Source organism: Oryx dammah, unplaced genomic scaffold, assembly GCF_014754425.2.
Source record: "Oryx dammah isolate SB20612 unplaced genomic scaffold, SCBI_Odam_1.1 HiC_scaffold_8, whole genome shotgun sequence".
NCBI lineage: Eukaryota > Metazoa > Chordata > Mammalia > Artiodactyla > Bovidae > Oryx > Oryx dammah.
Window position 1 is genome coordinate 36,468,736 of NW_024070192.1, and position 22,233 is coordinate 36,490,968.

Sequence of the window (22,233 nt, forward strand, 5' to 3'; positions counted from 1 at the left end):
GTGGGCCAATGGCCAGTATGACTCTCTACACAGCAGTGTGTGTGTCAGTGGACTCCGGTGTGTGGACCACTGCACTTCGGAGTGGGTCTGGCACTGTAGGTCTGTGTGGGGCAGTGCAGCGGTTGGTGGTAGAGTCCTGAGTGTGTGGGCATGGGAGATGGTGTCGGTGTATTTGTCTGTGGGGTAGCGATCTGTGGGTGACTGTCTCAGAGTGTGTGTGTGTGTGTGTGTGTGTGTGCATAAGGATGTCAATGTTAGTGTCTAGCTCTGCATGGGACAGTGATCCAACGTCTGTCCGTCTGCCTCTGTGGGTTGGTATCAGAGCGCTACAAGCTGGGTGGCTGTCAGTGTCCCAGGACAGAGCCCTGTGTTTGTGTATGTTGTGTGTGTGAGTGTGGGTGTCAGAGTGTCTGTGAAACAGTGGCTCAGTGTGTTGGCATCACTGTCGTTCCGTGTGTTTGGGCGAGTGTGGGAGTCTGTTCCTCTGTGTGGCCGTGCTCAGTGTGTCTGTGTAGACATGTGTTGGTGTGAGCGCTAATGCATTAGCCTGGTGTGTATTACAGCAAGGGAGGCTCTTTGTGTGTGTATGGGAGTGGGTGCCTGAGACTCTGCTTCCCAGCTGCGAGTGTGGCTGCGCCGGGTGGGCTGGTCCCCAGGACCTGGGCGACCCCTCCCACGGGCGGCGGGAGGACGGTCGCCTCTAGGACCCGGCGGCGGCCGGCCGCTGTCCCTGGGCCGCGCGAGTGAGCATGTGCAGAGCCGGGCGCCCGCTCGCCCGCTCGCCCCGCTGCCCGCTCGGCGCCCGCTGGCTCTGCCGCCGCGGCTCAGCCCGGACGTCCGCAGCCCAGGGAGCCAGGCGGCGGCGCCCTATGCCCGGGGCGCATCGGGCCGCTCCTCGCCGCGGGCCACCCGGGGGCGTGCGGGCGCCGGGGGCGCCTAGGCTCCGGGCACTGCGGGGCTGCGGGCTCAGCGCCCCAGGGAGGCGGGGAGCGGGCGCCCCAGCCGGCCGCGATCGCGTGGGTGAGTGCAGTCTCTGGGTGCTCCAGCCGGGACCCCTGCGCGGGCTGCGGGCAGGGTTTCCCCAGCCGCGGGCCAACAAGTTTGTGTAGACACGGCCGGGAGCGCGGCGGGGCTGCACCTGCTCCGGCTCGGGGCGCGCTGGCGGAGGGTGCCTCTCGCGGGGCCGGGGCGGCTTCGCCCGGGAGTGTGTGCGCTTGGGTGGAGGGAGGTTTCGGACGAACGGGATGGGGCGGGGGTGCTCAAGGCAGTTTCCCAAGCCGCGTACCCGCCTTGGAACCCTCAGAGACTGTCCGTTTTCCGGGATGGAGCCTTGGATCCGGGCCCCGGGAAGGGGTGAGGACAGGATTTGGGGTGCGCACTGCCTTTTCTAAGAGGAGACGTTTACCTAGCGGCAGCTCCCTTCGTTCTGCCAGCACGCCAGGTTTCCGGTAAGCGGAGGTTTTTCTCCGTCTCTTGGTGAACTTGAACGGAGGCATGGGCAAAGGCGAAACGTATGTATTTTGTCCGGAAAATTACCCTAAGTAGAGCTTTTGCATCTTCCTAAGTGTAGACGGAGATTCATGACTGGAGGCTGCTAATTGCGGTGTTTCGTTTCTCAGGGGAAGCCTCCGGGGGGTCCTCTGCTCCGGATAACCTCCCGGGTGTCTGTTTGCCCAGAGCATCTGTGCCCACGAATGATGCCTGCTCGGTGCCAGCTCGCCCAGTGAGGAGGCAGGGGCGGGGAGGGAGACCTCTGACCCTTTTCTGAGCACTGGGAAGGCTGGACGTGAGGGTTCCAGCCTCACAGCCCTGCCCTGGGATCCCGCTGCTGCCCACACTCGCCTGGTCCCCAGCAGCACCCAAGATGGACAGACTCGGAACTCCACTGCACTTTTCTAACAACATTAGACTCTGTCGTCTTTCTTTTCGCTGGAAGGGCGGGCTTCAGTTTATGGAGCGCTTGGCTTATCCCATGTCGGAACGCCATGGTTGGGATCAGGAGATGGAGAGAGGGAGTGACTATTTCTTTTTCTCCTCTGGATCCCCTAGGTTTTCAGGCACAGGAAGTGAGGGCTGGTGGAGAGGGGAATACAGGCAGCAGAGGGCTGGCTTGCTGCGCTATGTCTGCCCCAACCTCGACCTGGCGGTTGCAAGTGCTGGAGAGAGGGCAAGGTCGGGGGAGGTTCTCTCCAGTATTCCCCTCACCGCCCCCACCCTCCCCATACACTTAGCTCTGACCTCACAAATCCCTTGGAGATGATGCCTCGGTGGGCCCATTGGTTGCCCCCAGAGCCCAGTGGTTCCATGGGGGAAGAGCAGTTGTGTTCATATCCTGTGCACACTCGCTAAAGGAAGCTTGGCCGACAGCTGGGCTGGTGGGGTTAGCCTGGCAGCCTTCATCTTCCTCGTGGAGAAGCCCCCTGGCCCTCCCCTGCCACTGCATCCTCTGGTCTTCAGCAGGACTATTTCCACAGCTCCTCTGGAAGCATGCTTTATTTGGGGATGAGGGGTTCCCTTATTCCACTTGGAGCCCTGTGGGGTGCTGTCCTGTGTCCTGTGTGTCTGGCTGGAAGTGAAGAGACGCCTGGATGAAGCAGATGGCCGGCCCCCTGCTCTTTCCCTCCTGTCTGCCTAGTCAGGCAGAAGTGGATATTGTGGGCCACCAGTTGGCTGCTAAAGCCTGAGCCCTCGGAGCACTGTAGAGTCTGCCTCAACAGGCAGCCCAGAACCTCCAGGCTAGGACTGAACTGTGTTTGAGCAGTGCTTCTTGGGAAGGTATGTTTCTCTATAGACACACCTTGCTTGTGCTTCCATCCGGCTCAGACCCCAGTCAGCCCTGGCGAGGCCAGTCCCCTGGATTCTCCATCTGGAGCTTCACTGAGGCCAGGGCAAAGGACTCTGGGGCAGTTCCATGTTTATTTTTTAATTTTTCAATCAGTTTCTATTGGAGTATGGTTGCTTTACAATATTGTGTTCGTTCTGCTGTACAGCAAAGTGAATCAGCTATAAATGTATCTCCCCTCTTTTTTGGAGTTCCTTTCCATTTTGGTCACCACAGAGCACTGAGTAGAGTTCCCTGAGCTCTATGGTAGGTTCTCGTTAGTTATCTGTTGTATACGTAGTATCAGTCATGTCTGTATGTCCATCCCAATCTCCCAATTCATCTCACCTCGCTTCCCAACTTGGTGTCCGTAGTTTGTTCTGTGTCTATGCTGCTGCTGCTGCTAAGTTGCTTCAGTCGTGTCTGACTGTGCAACCCCATAGACGGCAGCCCACCAGGCTCCGCCATCCCTGGGATTCTCCAGGCAAGAGCACTGGAGTGGGTTGCCATTTCCCTCTCCAATGCATGAAAGTGAAAAGTGAAAGTGAAGTCACTCAGTTGTGTCCGACTCTTCGCGACCCCATGGACTGTAGCATACCAGGCTCCTCCATCCATGGGATTTTCCAGGCAAGAGTACTGGAGTGGGGTGCCATTGCCTTCTGTGTCTATAAATGATCTTATTTGCAAAGCAGAAATACAGCTCAGTGTTTAGACCTTTATCCATAGGATGTGAGTGATGATCAGACCCACCAGCAGGAGCAGAACTGGGATGGAGGCAGGCCCCACTCATCTGGAGAGTGAGAGCTGGAACGTGGCCTTGGACTATCTTCTCCCTGGGCTTCTTTTCACTCTGCTGTTTTAAATCTCTCCTTCTCTCGGCTTTAGTAATCAGCCTGTGGACATATCAGGTGGTGGAGTGGTAAAGAACCTGCCTGCCAGTGCAGGAGACACTAGAGACACTGGATTGGATTCCTGGGTCAGGAAGATCCCTTGGAGTTGGAAATGGCAAACCACTCCAGTATTCTTGCCTGGAAAATTTCATTGACAGAAAAACCTGGTGGGCTGCAGTCTTTGGGGTCACAAAGAGTCGGATGCGACTGAGCACAACACACATGTTGACATGTCACCTGGAAAGTTGTTCGAAGGGTGGCTCTTTTGGAGAACATAGTTAGGCAGGAACTGTATTTCCTAGGGTGGATGTGAGAGTGGTTGGAAGAATGGGCTGGGTTAACCATATGCGGCTTCAAATACTGCGAGCCTCTTGGTAGCCATTAAAGCTTTCCTCCTCCACTTCGATTCTCTGTCTTACTGTTGAAAACTCATGAGGGGGCCAGGAGGGTCCTCCTGTCCTGCTGAGGATGGGAGGGTCCAAGGTGGTCCCCCCAGCATAAGTCCCCCATCCCAGTGACTTCAGGCACAGAGCCAGAGGAGGGCGAGGCTAACTTTGGCTGGATGCTCCACCCACTTGCCCATATTTATCCAAATCACTCAGTGAGGTCTGGACAACCCTCAAGAGTTTGCCACTCAGTGGAAGAAACATCCAAGCACAGGAACAAAATAGGGTTCTACCAAAGAGGTGGCCCAGAGATAGCCTAAAAGAGCCTGTAATTGGCTCTTGCAAGAGTGGGTTGGGCTCCAGACCAATCAACTAAAAAGGGGAGATGCTACCCGCCATGGAGGTGTTCTTTCTTTGCAGCCCTGGCCTCTAGCTGAGTGTCTGGAGGAATGGGTGGAGTTGAATGGATGAAGGAAGGCCACGTGATATGGTAGATGATATCACAAACCTGGAATCTGAAAACTTGAGTTCAGTCTAGCAATAACTGTTTGTCTTTGGTCAAGTTAATTGGGCCTCTCTCTCTGTCTCAGATATTGCTTGTCCATGATGGAGATGGTAATGATTTTGACTTCACAAGTTTATGGGAAGATCACTCATTCATTTGATGATCTGTTGATTCTTTCAGCACACTTGAGAGTGTGTGAAAGCAGTCTTGCAGTCTCTAATGTGGTACATACGGATTTAGTCTTTTTTGTCTGAACCTTCCCTTCTCCAGAGGGTCTTCCCAATCCAGAGCACTGAGTTTACTGGAAGAATCCCCCCTCCCACTACCTGCTTTGCTTTGACTGGAGTTTTGACCTTAGTGTTATGCTTTATACCTTTTAAGCACCACTTCTTAATCTGGAACGTTTCCCTTAAGTTCTGAAGTTCAGAAGATCAAAAGATTTGCCTCTTCAAAGGCAGGGACCCCACTGCATTCCCATTTCCCAAACCTTGTCCCATCCCAGGGCCCAGCAGATCTCAGTTTAGTGGGTCCTTTGTTCTCTTTCTGAGCCTCCAAGACCCAGAGCCTTGGGACCTGGAGGTGAGGGCAGTGTGGCCCTGAGCACTGGAGGGAGGGTGACCCATGGGCACAGATTTCTGGGGTCTGCCCTGTACCCCACAGGCACCGCCTGTGTCTATGAGGGTCCCATAGGCTGGGAGAAGAAGTGGACAGTGTACCTGGGACTCAAGGCAGGACACATCACCTGAGCATCCAGCCTCCCCATTGAGCTCTGAGAGCATCTCTGCTCTGGGGATCAGGAAGGCTTCATGGAGGAGGTGGCATTGGAGCTGAGGCTGGTAGCCGCAAAGCATTTCTGAGCCACAAGACAGAGCGCCCATTCCTGGCTGACAGAAGAGTATGTGTAAGGGGGCTTGAAGCATCACATGCTGGCCAGTGGGGTGTCAAGTTCTGGAAGGAATACTGAAAGGAGTTTGCTGGGAGACCGACCCAGGAAGGGCCAGCGAGTACCAGGCTGAGGGGCTTGAACTTGGTCATCTGAGTCCTGGAGAGCCATTGCAGCCTGGAGCTTTGCTCTTTCTTGGTGTCAGAAAGATCTCTTTGTGAGGCTGCTGGGAGAGGGCAGCCTCTGGGAGAGGGGGACAGTGTCCGGATGACAGGCATTGAGCCTGGGCAGGGCAGTGGCAGGGGTTGAGGGAGGGAAGAAACGGGGAGGGGTGCTAATTCACAGCGCCGAGCCCAGCTGGAGACTCTCAGTGGGGCTTTGCTGAAGTTTAGAGGCTGAGGCACCCTCCTACCAATCATGGAAGCTGGGGCTCTGAGCTGCTGGACCATGAATGCCCATCTCCTTGTCTGCGGCAGCCACACATGGGTCCCTGTCTCTTGTGTGTGGGGGGCTCAGCCAGCCAAGAGCGCACGGCTCTGGATCCGCAGATGGTCACTGGCCACACAGCAGTGGCCGTGGTGTTCCCAAGGCTCCTGGTGCTCTCTCCTTCCCTGACTGTCCTCTCTGGTGGGGGCGGGGGGGGGGGGTGCTAGAGCCACGTGCATGAACCCCAGTGGCTACTGGTCGGGCCTGGGCCCTCTCTGAGCTCTTTCTCCAGCCCTCAGGCCCCAGTGGCTGCCTTCTCTCCTCTCCTGGCTGTCACCACTGCTCCTTTGTTCAATCCTGCGGAAATCTCAGCCTGGTGCCATCTGCCCAACGCCCCCCGCCCCGCTTCAAACGGAGCTATGGCTGCCACCTGGGGTCCAGATGACAACAAAGTAACAGCTCAAGTTGTCTGTGTCCCCACCTGTGCTAGGCTCCTGCTCCCTCCCAGAGAACCCCCCCGAAGCCTCCCTGTCCCAATGTTCTCTTCTCATTCCTTGGAAGAAGCTGAAGGTCTCCCTCCCCTGGGCCCTGGTCTCCTCTGGGGTGGCTTTTGGGCCTCTGGCAGACCCCCAGGCAGGGCATCTGGTGTCCACCTTGTCCAGCCTGAGGCTCTGTGCCTCCTTGGTGCCCCTTCCCTCCTGAGAAGCCTGGAGTCTCAGGCAGGGGTGGGGGTCCCCTGCCCCCCCATCATTCTTTGAAGCACTTTGCATGGTTCCCAGATGGGAGGTGTCACATGGGAAGCATGCCTTGGGGGAAAATGGCCCAGACCTGCAGAGGAGGGGAGGGGTCAGGAGGCTGGGGCTGTCACCACATGGCAGCGTTGGGGAGGTCTGGCTGGGGGGGGTGCTCTGTGTGTGGCACCATGCCTGGGAGCTTCATCCTGGCATGTTTTCAAAGAGGTCTGATGGAGGCATACCAACCCCCTTTCAGGATTTCATCTTGCCTCCTTTGAAGCTGGGGTGGGGAGAGAGGCAGGCAGCTGAGTGGACACAGGGTGGGTTTTGGGAGCAGGGAGCTGGGGTCTGAATCCTGGCCCTGGTTTGTCTGGCCTTGACGAACTGAGCTTTAGAGACCCAGGCTCTTACATGGGAGTGATCAGGTTATCCCCCTCGATGGGAGATATGGAGTAAATGAGATGGTACAGGTGAAACACACAACCCCATGTAGCCTAATTACTAAATGCTGCAAAAGAAGAGGGATGGAAGTGTTAATCGCTCAGTTGTGTCTGATTCTTTGCAATCCCATGGACTGTGATGCCAGGCTCCTCTGTTCATGGGATTCTCCAGGCAAGAATACTGGAGTGGGTTGCCATTTCCTTCTCCAGGGGATCTTCCCGACTCAGAGATCAAACCCAGGTCTCCTGCATTGCAGGCAGATTCTTCAGCATTGAAAAAGCAAGCATGGGCTTCTCTGGCAGTCCAGTGGTTAAGACTCCACACTTCCACCTCAGTGGTGAGCTAAGACCCTACGCGCCTCTTGGTGTGGCAATAAATAAATATTCAAAAAGAAAGAAATAGCAGGCAGTTCGCTAACACCTATCTTAGCATGGAGGGAGCTGCAGGTAAGAATGGGTCCCACTCCAGGGAGTTGGAGGCTAACTGGAGGTGAAGGTGGCTGATGTCCCCCACAGCTCACTGCTGCAGGCCTCTCCTCCAAGGAGTTTCCAAGTTTGCTTCCTTTGCCACTGGCTGTAGGTAAGAGGTTTCCTCTCTCATTCAGTTCTATGACAATGCTGATTAACCCCCATTTCACAGATGGGAAGCCTGAGGTGCCATCCATTCGGTGACTTGCTCAAGGTGGATTTGCTCTCATGGAGGGCCTCCTGGCTTTGGGGTGCAGTGGGCACAGCTGACAGGTAGTGGCTAGATATAACCCCCTCCCCAGGGGTTGGCTGCTTCTGTTCTTCAGCTGCCTTGTGGCTTGGCTCTGAGTCCTTGTGCAGGTGCTGGGCTTGACTCAGCACCCCTCCCCCCACCCTCCAGGCTTTTTCCCATACAGTCACTCAACAGACATTTACAGGCACTGCAGGCTGCGTGCTAGGATCTGGGGATGTGATGATAAATCAGATGTTGTCTGTGTCCTGGGGGAGAGGTGAGTGTGGCAGAGAGTGGGGGATGATTGCAGAGCAGAAGCCTGGGCCAGGGGACAGGTTGCTAATACTGTGGGTTTACATGGCCCCACTCCCCACCCCCATCCAGGCAGCGGCAGGTATTCTGGGCTAGGAATCAGCTTTGCAATGTGAAAAGTTCAGAGTGGCAGCCTGTCTTATCAGAAGCAGGGGTCATGGAGCTCTGGCCTGAAAGCAGCTGTCCCCTGCCCCCTTGCCCAGTGTCCACCTCCCCAGACTAGGGGAGGGCCCCAGTGGGAAGGGGTGGCTCCAGAAAGAACTTGGTGGGGGGGAGGTGCCTTGGTGAACCCAGGTGTGATCACTCAATTCTGGAACGATCAGCGCTGACCATACCTCACCCCACTGCACCCTTTGTAGCGTGTTCGCAGATCCTCTATACAAACGTATATAAAATTCAGGCTGCATCTTGCCTTCAAAATTCTGAACTGTTGATCCATTGCCCACCTTTTGGCTCCATCTCATCAGAACCTTTCTTCCCACAGCAGGGATCCACACTCCCCTTTTATTTTAGTTTTATAGGATTTTTCACTGAAAGAATCTCAATCTTGTAACCAGAAGCCTTTTGCAAGCAGATTTGGAAGCCCCTTTTCCTAAAATGACAACACAGGAAAGATCACATATAAAGCTCAGCACCTGTATTAACTTCCACGTATCTCTAAGGCCTGAACTGGCGAAGCTGTGTCCTTTGTGCTCATGTATTGCTTTGTCTCCCACCTATCTAGGGAGGCCCCCACAGCTCTGGATAAGCGGAATTTGAGATTTCATTGCCCTAAGATGGTGGTTTAAAATAGAAAAAGGAGTACGTCAATGCTGTATATTGTCATCCTGCTTATTTAACTTATAGGCAGAGTACATCATGAGAAACGCTGGACTGGAAGAAGCACAAGCTGGAATCAAGATTGCCGGGAGAAATATCAATAAACTCAGATATGCAGATGACACCACCTTTATGGCAGAAAGTGAAGAGGAACTAAAAAGCCTCTTGATGAAAGTGAAAGTGGAGAGTGAAAAAGTTGGCTTAAAGCTCAACATTCAGAAAATGAAGATCATGGCATCCGGTCCCATCACTTCATGGGAAATAGATGGGGAAACAGTGGAAACAGTGTCAGACTTTATTTGGGGAGGGCTCCAAAATCACTGCAGATGGTGACGGCAGCCATGAAATTAAAAGACGCTTACTCCTTGGAAGAAAAGTTATGACCAACCTAGATAGCATATTCAAAAGCAGAGACATTACTTTGCCAGCTAAGGTCCGTCTAGTCAAGGCTATGGTTTTTCCTGTGGTCGTGTATGGATGTGAGAGTTGGACTGTGAAGAAAGCTGAGCACTGAAGAATTGATGCTTTTGAACTGTGGTGTTGGAGAAGACTCTTGAGGGCCCCTTGGACTGCAAGGAGATCTAACCAGTCCATTCTGAAGGAGATCAGCCCTGGGATTTCTTTGGAAGGAATGATGCTGAAGCTGAAACTCCAGTAGTTTGGCCACCTCATGCGAAGAGTTGACTCATTGGAGAAGATTCTGATGCTGGGAGGGATTGGGGGCAGGAGGAGAAGGGGACGACCGAGGATGAGATGGCTGGATGGCATCACCAACTCGATGCACATGAGTCTGAGTGAACACCGGGAGTTGGTGATGGACAGGGAGGCCTGGCGTGCTGCGATTCCTGGGGTCACAAAGAGTCGGACACGACTGAGCGACTGAACTGAACTGAACTGAAGGTCCCCCACTGTAGTGCTGGAGGAGACTCTTGAGAGTCCCTTGAACAGCAGAGAGATTAAACCAGTCAGTCCGAAGGAAATCAACCCTGAATATTCATTGGAAGGACTGATGCTGGTGCTAAAGCTCCAATACTTTGGCCACCTGATGAGAAGAGCCAACATTGGAAAAGACCCTGATGCTGGGAAAGATGGAGGGCAGGAGAAGAAGGGGGCAACAGGATGAGATGGTTGGATGGCATCACCGACTCAATGGACATGAGTTTGAGCAAACACTGGGAGATGGTGAAGGACAGGGAAGCCTGGAGTGCTGTAGTCCATGGGGTCGCAAAGAATCAGACACAACTTAGTGCCTGAACAACAAGACCCCCACAGAAGCAGGTTTCTGATATCAGGATCCACCTATCAGTGTAGCTTCTCATCCATTTAAAAAATGTATTCAGACACAGAGAGGGCTGAGCATGTATTTTGCTGGGACTCATATTGTGAGCTGGAGTTACCAAAATGTGTGCATAGCATATGACCTCTAGCCTGGAGTCAGTCACAGTCCTGCAAAGATGGTTGACAAGTACAAGGACAATTAAAATCATCCTAGGATGGCAAATGCTGGGATGAGTGTCAGCATGAGGAGACAGAGAAATCTATACCAGTGAGTGGGTGGTGGTCAGGGAGAGCTTCTTGGAGGAAGTGACACTTGGGCTGAGTCTTGGAGATACAGAGGGATTCACCAGGCAAAGAGGGAGGAAAAGACATCAAGTGAAGTATGTGCAAAGGTACCAGGGCAGACATGCTGTGGTTGTTTTGCTGGACCATAGTGTGTGTGTGTGTTTACACACACATGTGCACACCATGAGGAAGCAGAAGGGAAGGGCCCAGCAAGAGACGAGCTGGTTGGGCTGGATCAGGAAGGGGGCCTTGTATGTTACGCTAAGGAGCTTGGAGTTTATCCCAAAGCCACAGGGAGCTATTGAAAGGGGTTTTAAGCAGGGGAGCACTGTGATCAGATTTGCGTGTTAGGAGGATCACCTTGGCAGCCTTACAGAGGATAGATTGGAGGGGCCAAAGCTGGAGGCAGGGGGATCAGTCCGGATTTCTTGGGATTTTCTCTGTGGTTATACAAATCTGACGAGGCTGGCCAGGGTGGGCCTGGCACACACCAGCTTAGAGAGAAAATAAAAGCTTTGGAGACCCATTTGAAATGGCTCCCAGACTCAGCATTTAATTCCACCTTCATTTGCTGACTCCCTACCCTGCCACCCCTGCCCCAGCCTAAAGGACCCATTGGACCCCCCTAATTCTCAGATCCTGCCCTCCCCAGAAGCATCAGAACCTGGTGGCTCTCGGCATTGAATCAGAAAGGGTCATGCTGGTCTGATACCACCCCCTCCCAGACCCTGGAATGCCAGGCCACAAGAGCCCAAACGTTGTCTTTCCTCTCACACCCGGCCACTGTCCCCAGGGCACAGAGCAGCCATTGAGGGGCCGCGGGGTCCTGGCGGGGGTCCCGGGCCTTGTTAGTTACAGGCAGCGGCTTAGTCACGCTCCTCGGAGCCTTTCACCCTGGGACAAGCCTGTCCTTGTGTTCCGGGCTGTCCTTATCCAGCAGCCCAGCTCGCAGCAGCTGCGGGCCCCTTTGCCAACCCCCGACAGTGCACTTCAGAGGCGCCGTCAAAGGAAACCTAAGCCCAGTGTGAGAGCTGAGTCCTGGGGAGCAGAGGGGCACCCTGGGAAGGCTTCTCTGAGAGCCTTTCCCGCTTCCCTACACCAGGAGCCCAGCCTCTGCTGACAGGTGCACGGCCCCAGAGGCTCTCCTGCTCTGGTGTCCTCCCTTCAGGAAGCAGGGAAGACTATGCAAGCCCACTCCCTCCTCTGTGCCCTCTCCTGGGTTAAAACCAACCCACCTCTGCAGAAGCATTTCCAAAAGACAGTTTGCAACCCCAGTACACACATGCATTGAGCACCTGCTGTATACTCATGCACTGGCCTGAGTGCACATTAGGTAGTGGGGTTCATTACAGGCTGGACCACATGGGGGTTTACAGTCCAGGCTCTGAATTCAGGCTGTTCCAACCCTTGGCTCATCTTCTCCCCAGTTGTGTGACTGGGAAATTTACTTTGTCTCCCTTTGCCACAGTTTCCTCATCTGTAAAATGGGGGAAATGCTGTATGTATCTCTCTCTCTAGGTTGGGGTGAGGATTAAATGAGATGATACATAAAGCGTCTAGCTCAGAGCCTGGCACATAGTTTAAGGATTCATACAAGGTCACTGCTGCTGTTTTTCCTCCTTCCTGTTATCATTAGTGGATTGTCCTACTGCTCCAGGGTAGAGCGTTAGTTCCATTTTACAGATGAGGAGACTGAGGCCCCATGAGGTGAAATAGCCCACCTGCTGTCACATAGTCATCCAGTGGCAGAGCTGGGGTTGGAACCAGGCTCTCTGTCCCTCACTTCTGCAGCATAGCCAGCCCCTTTGGCAGACAGCACAGAGGCGTGGGGCTCCTGACCCTAGGGCAGTGGGAGAGGTGGACCCTCCTATTCCCTCTAAGTGCCCTTTCTCTTTTCCAGGTTTCGGAGCCAGGACATGAAGGTCGCTAGAACCCAGGGATGGCCAACTTCCTGACACTTGGGCAGAAGCTACAGCTGCAGGGCCCGGGGCTGGGGCTCAGTGATGGTGCTATCTGAGCACCTGTTGGAAACGGGGCAGGAGAAACAGTAACCCCAGGAGAGAACAGGCCGGTGCCAGCATGCGGGGATGACACCTCCGGAGGCTCCGGCCTCCTTCCGGCCTGGGTGCTAGGAGCCATCCCCGGGCTCCAGCTGGGAGCCCTGCCACCCAGGGGCATGGCCAAACCTTTCTTCCGACTCCAGAAGTTTCTCCGCCGGACGCAGTTCCTACTCTTCTTCCTCACGGCTGCCTACCTGATGACCGGCAGCCTGCTGCTGCTGCAGCGGGCCCGCGTGGGCCTCCCGCCTGGCCCCCGGGCCCCTGGCCCGCTGCAGGCCCTGCCTGTGGCCGCCGTGGCACTGGGCGTGGGCCTACTGGACAGCCGAGCCATGCACGACGGCCGGGTCAGCCCGGAGCTGCTGCTCGGCGTGGACGTGCTGCGGGGCCCCCTGGCCCGGCCCCGGCCCGGCCCCCGCTGGCTCCGCAGCCGCAACTCGGAGCTGCGCCAACTGCGGCGTCGCTGGTTCCACCACTTCATGGGGGACCCCCCGGGGCCTCCCGCACTGAGCCCCGAGGCACCCCAGCCAGCCACCAGCAGCCGAGGTAGGTGCTTAGCCTGGGTCCCCTTACACATATGGGAGCTCTTCCTGGGAGCCCCATTTGGGGGCACAGACTGGTGTCCCCTCTCCCTGGCCCTGGCTGCAGCCTGAGAATTGGGAACTGAGGGCCCGTGGCCTTCCCATATCCTGCTTCCCCCAGCCCCACCATAGACAGGAGGGGCCTGGGAGGGGAAGCCCTTGGGAGTTTTGCTCACTCCCTAGCTGGACTGCATGTGGCTGGGGGTTGAGATGTGTAAGCATCTTAGAGCTGAGACAGACCTGAGCTTAAATCCTGGCTCATTCCCCAAACTTATTGGGTGACCACGTCTCTTGATTTCTCCGTGTCCCTTGAAAATGGAGGTCGAGATTCCTGCCCCAGGGTTGTGGTGAGGATTAAATGTGATAATGTAGAGCAGCAGTTCAGTAAGTGGGATCCCATGCTGGCAACCCCAGCACCACCCAGGAGTTTGTTGCAAATGCAGGTTCTCAGGTTCTCTCAGACTCCCCAAATCTCGACCTCTGGGGCAAGGGCTGCAGTCTGGAGCAGTGTGGTCTCCAGGTGGTTTGCATGTGCCCTGAGGCTGAGGACCACTGGACTAGGGGGCCTATTGTATGCACTGGCAGTCAGGAATTATTATTATTTAATAACAGTAACTCACTCGTGCAGCAGTGACCACACACCTGTAAGTGTTGTATTTACAGGTGCTATTATTATTGTTATGGAGCCTCCCAGGTGGTTGCTAGTAGTAGTAGAGAAGCTACCTGCCAGTGCAGGAGATGTAAGAGACACAGGTTTAATCCCTGGGTTGGGAAGATCCCCTGGAGGAGGCCATGGCAATCCACTCCAGTATTCTTGCTTGAAGAATCCCATGGACAGAGGAGCCTGGCAGGGTATGGGCCATAGGGTCACAAAGAGTCGGACACGACTGAAGCGACTTTGCATGCACGCACTATTGTTATAGCTCAGTTTTGCCGGTGAAGAGGCATGGAAATTGTTAAGTAAATTCTCCAAGATCATTCTCTTAGTTTTCGTTCCTTGGAAGCAAACCCGGAAACTAGGATTCACATGGATGTGGTCTGCTTTGGGTCTGACCCCAGGAACCCTGGTAGGGAGCGGGAAGTGAGACGGGGGTGAAGGTGGCCAGTACAGGGTATGTTATGGAGCAGATAGGGACTTGGAGTGAGGGTAGAGCCTGCATCTGAGGGTGCAGCCTGGAGACAGCCAGGCCTGGGGGACAGGCAGGGCACTGACCAGAACTGCTGGAATCCCGCCACTGGGACTCCATCATGGGGTCAGCCTGGCTCCAGCTCGGAGCTCTTAACACTGAGTTATCCAGACTGCGCAGGGCCTCGAAACTGAGCTGTGTGAAGTGCGCACCCAGGGAGTGTCAGAGCCACTGATGGGTGGTGACTGATCTCAGTCAGTGTCTCAGCATCTCTGCCACCACCTTATTTGATCCTGTACCATGAATTGCAGGAAAACTGCTCTCTGAGTTTAAGAAGTATGGTTGAAGCTTAGAATCCTCAGTGGCAGGATATAGAAGAAGATGGTGGCCCGATACAACGAAGACTGCAGAACTAAGCCTTCCATAGAAGAAACTTCCATAGAAGGAAGTTTCATCTGAAATCCTCTAGGTCATAGCTCTTGGGTGGGATTCCTCAGCAAGGCTTTCACGTAAGAATGAGGGAGAATTAAGGAACCACTTCTGTAGCTCATTTCGTGTAGTTATAATTTCCATAAACTCCTCCCAACACATCAAGAAGCCGAGTCTCTATCAGGGTGATGCCAGTGTAGCTCATTTATACTAAAGTATAAAGGACTGACCAAAGTCACCATGGATTTCTTAAAAAGAAGGCATGGAAAGAGCATAGATTTTGAAAACAGACCTGGATTTGTCTCTTGGTATTGCCAGTTACTGACTCTATGACCTTGGCAGATTAGCCACAATTCCTTTTTTTATTTTTCTCAGTCCACACTTGGCACACGTGAGTCTCCATGTGTGCTATTCACTTTACACTTGAGGAGCTCCGTCTCTGGTGGTGGAATCAGATTTGCAGCTAAATGATTACCACCTAGCATGACTGAGGCATAAGAGAGGCATGTGCAAAAGGCTTGAGGCTCGTTACACAGAAGTGACAAATTCTTAGTAACCCGGCTTCAGGGTGACTGGCCAGAAGACAGGAGGACTCGGGGTGATCTGGTTACAGCCCTGTGTGTAGAATATCTACATCCAGGAGAACCAGCAAACACTCTTCAAGTCATCTTTTAAAGAGGCGATGGGAGAGGCTGTAGTAAAAGCTGAAGAGATGGTGTTGAGATCCAAACAGGACAGACCGTCACCTATTATACACCAGGGTTTCTGCCCTGAGTCTCTGAGTACCTTCTGCACTCTGATTGATCCTCCCTGGTGACCCCCAAACCTGGCCACGGAAGGGTTAATGCCTAGTTCAGCAGGAACAGTCAGGCTCTGGTGTTGAATGGTGACAATTCAGACCAGTCCATGCCTCTCATCAGTGATTCAATATTCGCCCTGGGAGAGGCAGTGGTGTCACACAGTTAAAGATCTTCAGAGAAAGTGGGGAGAGGCGGGCACTGGCCCTAGAACCCTCTGGGAGCCCCCTTCCTCTCTTGGGGCTCTGTGGGGCCCTGCATAGCCAGGCTGGCCTCCCTGGTGGAGGCCCGCCCTCGGGACAGCTGCTGGAGCTGCAGACAAAGAGGGCGTCTCTTCGTGGCCCCGGGCAGCCCGCCATCCTCCTGTAAGGGGATCCGGCAAGCCTTGGAAGCCGCAGGAGGCCCCATCAATCACTGAGCATTTCATTATACCTTGGACAACATCCATAATGGAATAAAATGTCAGTAAGTTTACTAGGGGAAAAATAGTAACTTCTCCATAGCCAGTTTGTTTTTTATTGATAGTAATTTCCAAAGACATTCCAATATCTCCGAAGCCATCGTTAATAGCCTCACGGCATGTCCATTTTGATGTGCAAATGAACAGATGCAGAGTCGCAGACAATAATGCATCGCCTCCGTTTCAGCCGAAAGTAATAAATCCGCCTCAGAATGTGTCCCAGTGCATCCCTGGGAAGTCCTTTCTTTCTACACATTCTCGCCTCTGTCAGGGAGTTAGAAAAGCCATTCATTATTTTTCCAGGAAAAAAGGCTCACCTCCTCCTCACGAATGGGGGGAGGTATCTGGGTCTTGCTACAAACAGAGACGGGGCCAGCCGGGCGTGGGTGTTCCTCCAGACTGGTCAGTTCCACCCACCAGCCAGCTGGGAGCTGGCTAGCCTCTCCTTGTTTTTGAAGAACCCAACCCTGACTGCTCGAAACCCTTTCTTTCTCTTTTATTAATGTGCTCTGCTAATATTTACGGAGCCATCGGCACACCCGGCCCCAGGTTACAGTGTAGGATGAGAATAATAATAGCTGTCGCTTATCCGAGCATCTGTTGTGTGCCAACCATTGTTCTGCCTAGATGGACATCTGTTACCTCATTTAATTTAATCTTCAAACAGCCTTATGATGTCAGCAGTGCTATCACCATTTTAATGATGAAGGGTTTGCATTTTGGGGAAGTAATCTAAAAGTGTTTATTATTAATAATGACACATTACAACAGTAACAATCACCTCTGAGCTCACACTACATGCCACGCCTGCATTAGATAACTTTCCATGTTATCTCGTGGAATTTTCACAACCACCCCATGAATTCCGTGGGACCATGTGTGCATTTTACAGATGGGGAAGTAGAGGCTGCACATGCTAGGTCACACAGCCAGATAGAGCAGAGCCTGGATTTGTATCTAAGGCAGCCCATTCCTGAGAGAGATTTCTTCCCACCCCACCCCCATGCCCCGCCCCACAAATGTGTATGTGCCAATCTCAGCCTCCAGGGGTCTTGAGCCCAGTCACCTCTTGGTGACCAGAACCTTCTGGTTAATTTCCCATCAGTGGTGATAAATGTTTAACAACCCCTGTGCTTGTGTTTTGGATGTTTACTTGAAAGCTGTAATAGAATTTCTTCTTTGCTGAGCACCACATGTCAGAAATCTCTCAAATATTAGTTTTCTTTTACTAAGTAGGCAGGCTAAGGAGAACGATTGATTCTCGCTGACCTGGGTGAAAGCTTTCTGGTCTCGGTAGTCCTGAGATTTATATGAAGAGAGAGAAGCTTGCAGGGCCTGGATGTCTGGAGCCCCGAGTAGAAGAGTGGAGCTTGTATCCATGGATGGACGCTGGGTGTGGCCATGTGTGTGCTGGCGGGCATCCCGGTGAAGGCAGCCTCAAGAGGGTCATAGCCTGGAAGGGAGCAAGACCCTGTGCAGACACTGAAGGTCTGTGCTTTCGCTGCAGCCCAGTGTTCTCTAATCTGAGGTTTCTGGATCTTCAACCATTTCTGGCGTGATAGAGTCCTGTTTCCTACCATCTTGGCCATCTTCCCCTTCCTTTTTTAACCAGGGGCGCTGGGAATTGCACATTGGTATAGCCAGTAGGACCAGCCACTGCATTTGGGCTCCCTGCTTTCCCTCTTGCACCCTCACAGGATGTCAGTGTGGGTTTTAGGAGCTCTGACCCACTATTGGCATCATGTCTGACCTTGGCAGCAAGTCACCAGCTAAGGGGAAGTTGTGGTCCCTGCCCTCAACGAGCCTTAGCTCATGGTACAAAGACGAGACACACAGGTGTACACAATTTTTAACAACAGTTAATGATCAGGATTTGGGTGACAGCAAGCTTTTCAGACGCTCAGTATGACAGTGCAGGGAAAGGAGAGGCTGCAGAAGACTACAGTCATCAGGGCTGTAAGCCATACCGTCAAGGATGAGTAGAAAGCAAAGAGTGGATGTGCAGGAAGGAGCAGGGACATGATCAGACGTGGGCGGGAGAAATGAGCAAGGGGAGGGGGAGGGCGGCATTTATCCATTTGACAGTTGAGGAAACTGAGGCACAGAATGTTGAAATGATTTAGTCAACGCCAGAGACGGATTTAAGCATGCTGTTCATACCCAGGAAAGTCACTGCCTGATTCACGTCCTCAGGAATGTGGGCTGGCAGACTCACTCCTTCAAACCACTCAGCTGGTGGCCCTGAGCTTCTGTTTTGGGCCAGCTTCTTGGCAGGAGTAATCAGCACCAGTCTCGCCTGATCCGGGAGCTCCAGGACTGGTGGACGAGATGGTCACTCCTCCCCGCAAAGCTGTTTGGGAGCTGGCTGGCTGTGGGGAGGCCTTGGGCACAATGCTTCCCAGAAACGCCCAACTTCCAGAGGCTACAGTGTGCTGCTCAGACGCCACTTGAGACATCCCGGAGCTCAGTGCCAATGTTTCCCCGGAGACGGGCAGCATCTTCATCATGGGTGCCCCATCCAGATCTGGGCGCAACTCTGTGGGTGTGCATTCACAGCTCGGATGGTGTGATGGCGTGTTTGCAAATCCCTAATGCATAGTTCCTTCAATGCGCTGTGGTGCGTGTGACATTTACACACCGAATGCACTTGGTAGCGTTCAGGTTCCGCAGGCTTCGCTGTGCATTTCTGGGAGGCAGCTCCCTGTTGGCGTGTGGCAGGGCAGGACTATTTCCCACTGACGTGCACCGTTGGGTCACTGCTTTGTGGAGTCTTGCCCCTCAACATCGTCCCCTCCCAGGGTATGTGCTGGAGATCCCTGACCTGCTGAGGGCTCAGGGTCCTGTGGTCCTAAGGATTCCCACACAGAACAGCCCTCTTACATGTTAATAGATGCCGCTTATACACCTCCAGTGATGGGGGCTACTGCCCTCCTGCGAGGGCTGATATTTTCTTTTCTTTCTTTTTCTTTTTTTGATGTGAACCATTTCTACAGCCTTGGTTGAATTTATTAACAATATTGCTTCGGTTTATTTATTTATTTATTTATTGGCCACGTAACGTGTGGGATCTTAGCTCCCCTGCATTGGAAGGCGAAGTCTTAACCCCTGGACCACAAGGGATGTCCCAGCAGATTTTTTTTTTTCTCTCTTGGACTAGCTCTCCCTGTTTGCAAAATCTCTATATTAGCTAAGATCAGACTTTGCGTATCTCACTTCTTCCTTCTGGATCACAAGGAGGCAAGAGTCTGCCTATCAGTTCATTCATGGGGGCAGACAGGCCTCTCCCGGCCTAGGAAGGGTAGGGGTGAAAAGGAGAGGGGTCCAGGTGAAGCAATTAAACCAGCCAGACTTAATTAAACCAGGTGAGGGCTGGTGGAGTCTTAATTAATAAAGACTTCATTAAACCAGGTGTGTTCTGGCTGATGCCAGGCTCCTGGCAGGGTGTCTACAGGACTGTTGGCCATTAACTAAGAAAGAGGGCGGGAAGGGAACAAGTTGGAAGTGTCCAGAAGCACTGTGGGGAAGGTTGGACCACAACCTTGTTCCCTGGGCTTCTCTGAGAAGTGTCATATCCAGGAAGGGCAATGCCAAGGGTGGGTTCAGGAGTTAGTACCCTCCCGCTCTCCAGGGTGTCTGAGTCTCTGCTGTGGTTCTCCCTCATCCCCTGCAGGCACCTATGTGGGATGCTTCAGTGATGACGGCCAGGAGCGGACTCTGAAGGGGGCTGTGTTTTTTGACTTGAGAAAGATGACCGTCTCCCACTGCCAGGACGCATGTGCTGAGCGGTAAGTGGGGGGCCCTAATGGTCAGCTCCACTGGAAATAGAGGCAATCCCAGAGAGTGGGAGTGGTGTCCCTGAGGTGGTGCTTCTGCTGCCATTTGGCTGTTGGAGTGCGATTAGAGCTTGACCGATCAGATGCAGTTGTCCAAAACAAAGAAGGTTTACTGACGAGACGGCAGGGGACTGTGGGAAGAGCTCTGGGCTCAGTGTCAGGAGACCCAGGGTTCCTGTCCTGAGATTCCAGGACTCACCCTTATCCTGGCCCCAGACCCAGTGGCCATTCCTAGATCCAGACCTCAGGGCCCCAGGCCAGGCTTGGGACTCACCCCAGGCCCCGTTCTGCCTGCAGGTCCTACATCTACGCTGGCTTGGAGGCCGGGGCTGAGTGCTACTGTGGGAACCGACTCCCAGCGATGAGCGTTGGGCCGGAGGAGTGTAACCACGAGTGCAAAGGGGAGAAGAGCTCCGTGTGTGGAGGTGTGGGCCGGCTCTCCGTGTACCGCGTGGAGGAGCTGCAGCCCGGCTCCAGGAAGCGTGAGTGCGCCAGCCTCTCCCTGAGCTCTGTCTGCCCCTGCTCTCTGCCACCTCTGCGTCCACAGCCCTTCATCTAAATTCTGTAGGACGGAAACTGTGCTCTGCCTTCCCTACCACCTTCCCTGGACAGGCCTGTGGCAGGGGGCGAGGTGTTAGGGTTTGCCAAAGATCGCTTGAGTTCATGACCAAATCACATCTTTCCTTGTCCTCTGCAGGAGAGAAAAACCGATCAGGAGGCCCAGAGCCTTGGCCTAGGTGTTTCTTAGACGTGCTGCGTGGCCTCCCGTCTTTGGGTTCCAGTCTATTTTGTCAAGGGCAGAGGCAGACTTTGATTACCGGGGACAGACCAGATAGTAGGGATGTTTCCTAGCTCTACAACACCCTGAAGTGCTGGTGAAAGTGAAAGTCGCTCTGTCATGTCTGACTCTTTGCGACCCCATGGACTATACAGTCCCTGGAATTCTCCAGACTAGAACACTGGAATGGGTAGCCTTTCCCTTCTCCAGGGGAGCTTTCCAATCCAGGGATCGAACCCAGGTCTCCCACATTGCAGGTGGATTCTTTACCAACTGAGCCATCAGGGAAGTCCATGAAGTGCTGGGTAGAACTGAACAAGTGTTGTTGTAAATGCAAAGCTGAACTATCAAGAAAGGAAGGAAATCCCTGGCTCCAGTGGGAACTAGGAATCACGGGAGTGAGATGAAGACAGTCGACGATGCTCTGCAGCACCGGGTCTTCATGGGGGAAGCTGCTGGTCTTGGCGGCCACACGGCTTAGGTTTTAGTGTCCATGGAGGACAGAAAAGGAGGTTTTGAGTCCACCAGCATAGGGACCTGGATTGAAACTTCTTTGTGAAGTTGGATTCAATTTCACTGAAGTATGTACATCAGTGAAATTTTAGATTAAAACAAACTCCTGCCAGAGACAGAAAAATGCGTCTGTTTGAACTGAGCTTCAGGTTGGGATCAGAGGAAGGTGCAGAGTAGGTCATCTGTGGCTCCATCTTGGAGGTGCCCTCCTGCCCTAAGTGGCCTGGGGCTCTCACCTGCAGAGCAGGGCAGAAGGGTGTGGAATGGGAGTGACCGCCTGTGCCACACCTGAAGTCTAGAGGCAGCTGAGGCTCTGCCAGCAGCATCTTAGATCACTAACTTCTCACAGCTCATGCCGCATCCTTACCTCTCAGCATGTATAGGGCACCTGCTGTATGTCAGGGTCAGGACTGGGTGTGGGGTGCAAAAGGGTGACCCAGATGCCGCCTCCCCCCAGGGTGCAGGGAGGTACTCACAGTGGAGCATGGGTTCAATCCCTAATCGGGGAACTAGGATCCCACATGCTACACAGCATGGTGAAAAGGAAAAAAAAAAATCAGATTTGTGGAAGGAAAGGAGAAAGAGAAAGGGGGAAGAAAGGAGGGGAGGAGGAAGGATGGACACTGTCCCCCGAGGGCTGGCGGGAGTTGCAAGTCATGAGTTCAGCAGCTTCAGCCAAGTGGTCCCTTGTCAGTGACCCTGGTGAGCAAGGTTCTGGGATCTGGTTTCTCCCAGGAGCCTGGCTTGACCACAGCCTGTCTGGGCAGTTTACCGTCTCTGATTTGGAATCTGCTTCTCCTAAGTGTAATTCCACCTATTTCAGGATCTGAAGCTGCCATTTCCCCCGGGTCAGGCCCCAAGAAGGGCAGGCTCTGCTTCTCACCAGATCCCTGTTTCTTTCCCTGCAGGGAGGACCGTCACGTACCGGGGCTGCTTCCGACTGCCAGAGAACATCACGCATGCCTTCCCCGACTCCCTGGTACAAGCCAATGTGACCGTGGAGACGTGCTCCGGATTCTGCTCCCAGAAAGTAAGAGGAATTATGACTTCACAGCTCTGTCCTTTAACCATCCAGCCAGAGTGGTGGTCTCAGGGAGGGGCAGGTGCCCGTGGGGGACTGCAGCTCTCTGTCCTCCATGGAGCCCGGGTGGGAGCTGAGGAGGGAGGGAGGCAGGCTTT

At 53.8% G+C, this 22,233-nt stretch overlaps 1 protein-coding gene and 1 long non-coding RNA gene across 3 annotated transcripts in view; one reads left to right on the forward strand and one right to left on the reverse strand.

Moving 5' to 3' along the window:
- The first annotated feature begins 973 nt into the window (after window positions 1-973).
- The window catches only part of WSCD1 (WSC domain containing 1), a 43,378-nt gene continuing 22,118 nt past the window's right edge, over window positions 974-22,233 (forward strand). The window contains exons 1-5 of one of the 2 annotated variants that reach the window (XM_040243683.1): window positions 974-1,020; window positions 12,380-13,082; window positions 19,601-19,715; window positions 20,061-20,245; window positions 21,963-22,084. In XM_040243683.1, the coding sequence (XP_040099617.1) occupies window positions 12,656-13,082; window positions 19,601-19,715; window positions 20,061-20,245; window positions 21,963-22,084 (849 nt within the window). In that variant the 5' untranslated portion in view covers window positions 974-1,020; window positions 12,380-12,655. Of the gene's footprint in view, window positions 1,021-1,430; window positions 1,512-12,379; window positions 13,083-19,600; window positions 19,716-20,060; window positions 20,246-21,962; window positions 22,085-22,233 lie in introns of those variants that run through there. The other variant, XM_040243685.1, reaches the window with a different exon arrangement.
- On the reverse strand, window positions 15,973-17,490 carry LOC120866140. Its single transcript, XR_005721598.1, has 2 exons — window positions 17,200-17,490; window positions 15,973-16,194 (listed from the first exon to the last, which is right to left on the reverse strand). It is a non-coding gene; the product is annotated as an uncharacterized LOC120866140 (long non-coding RNA).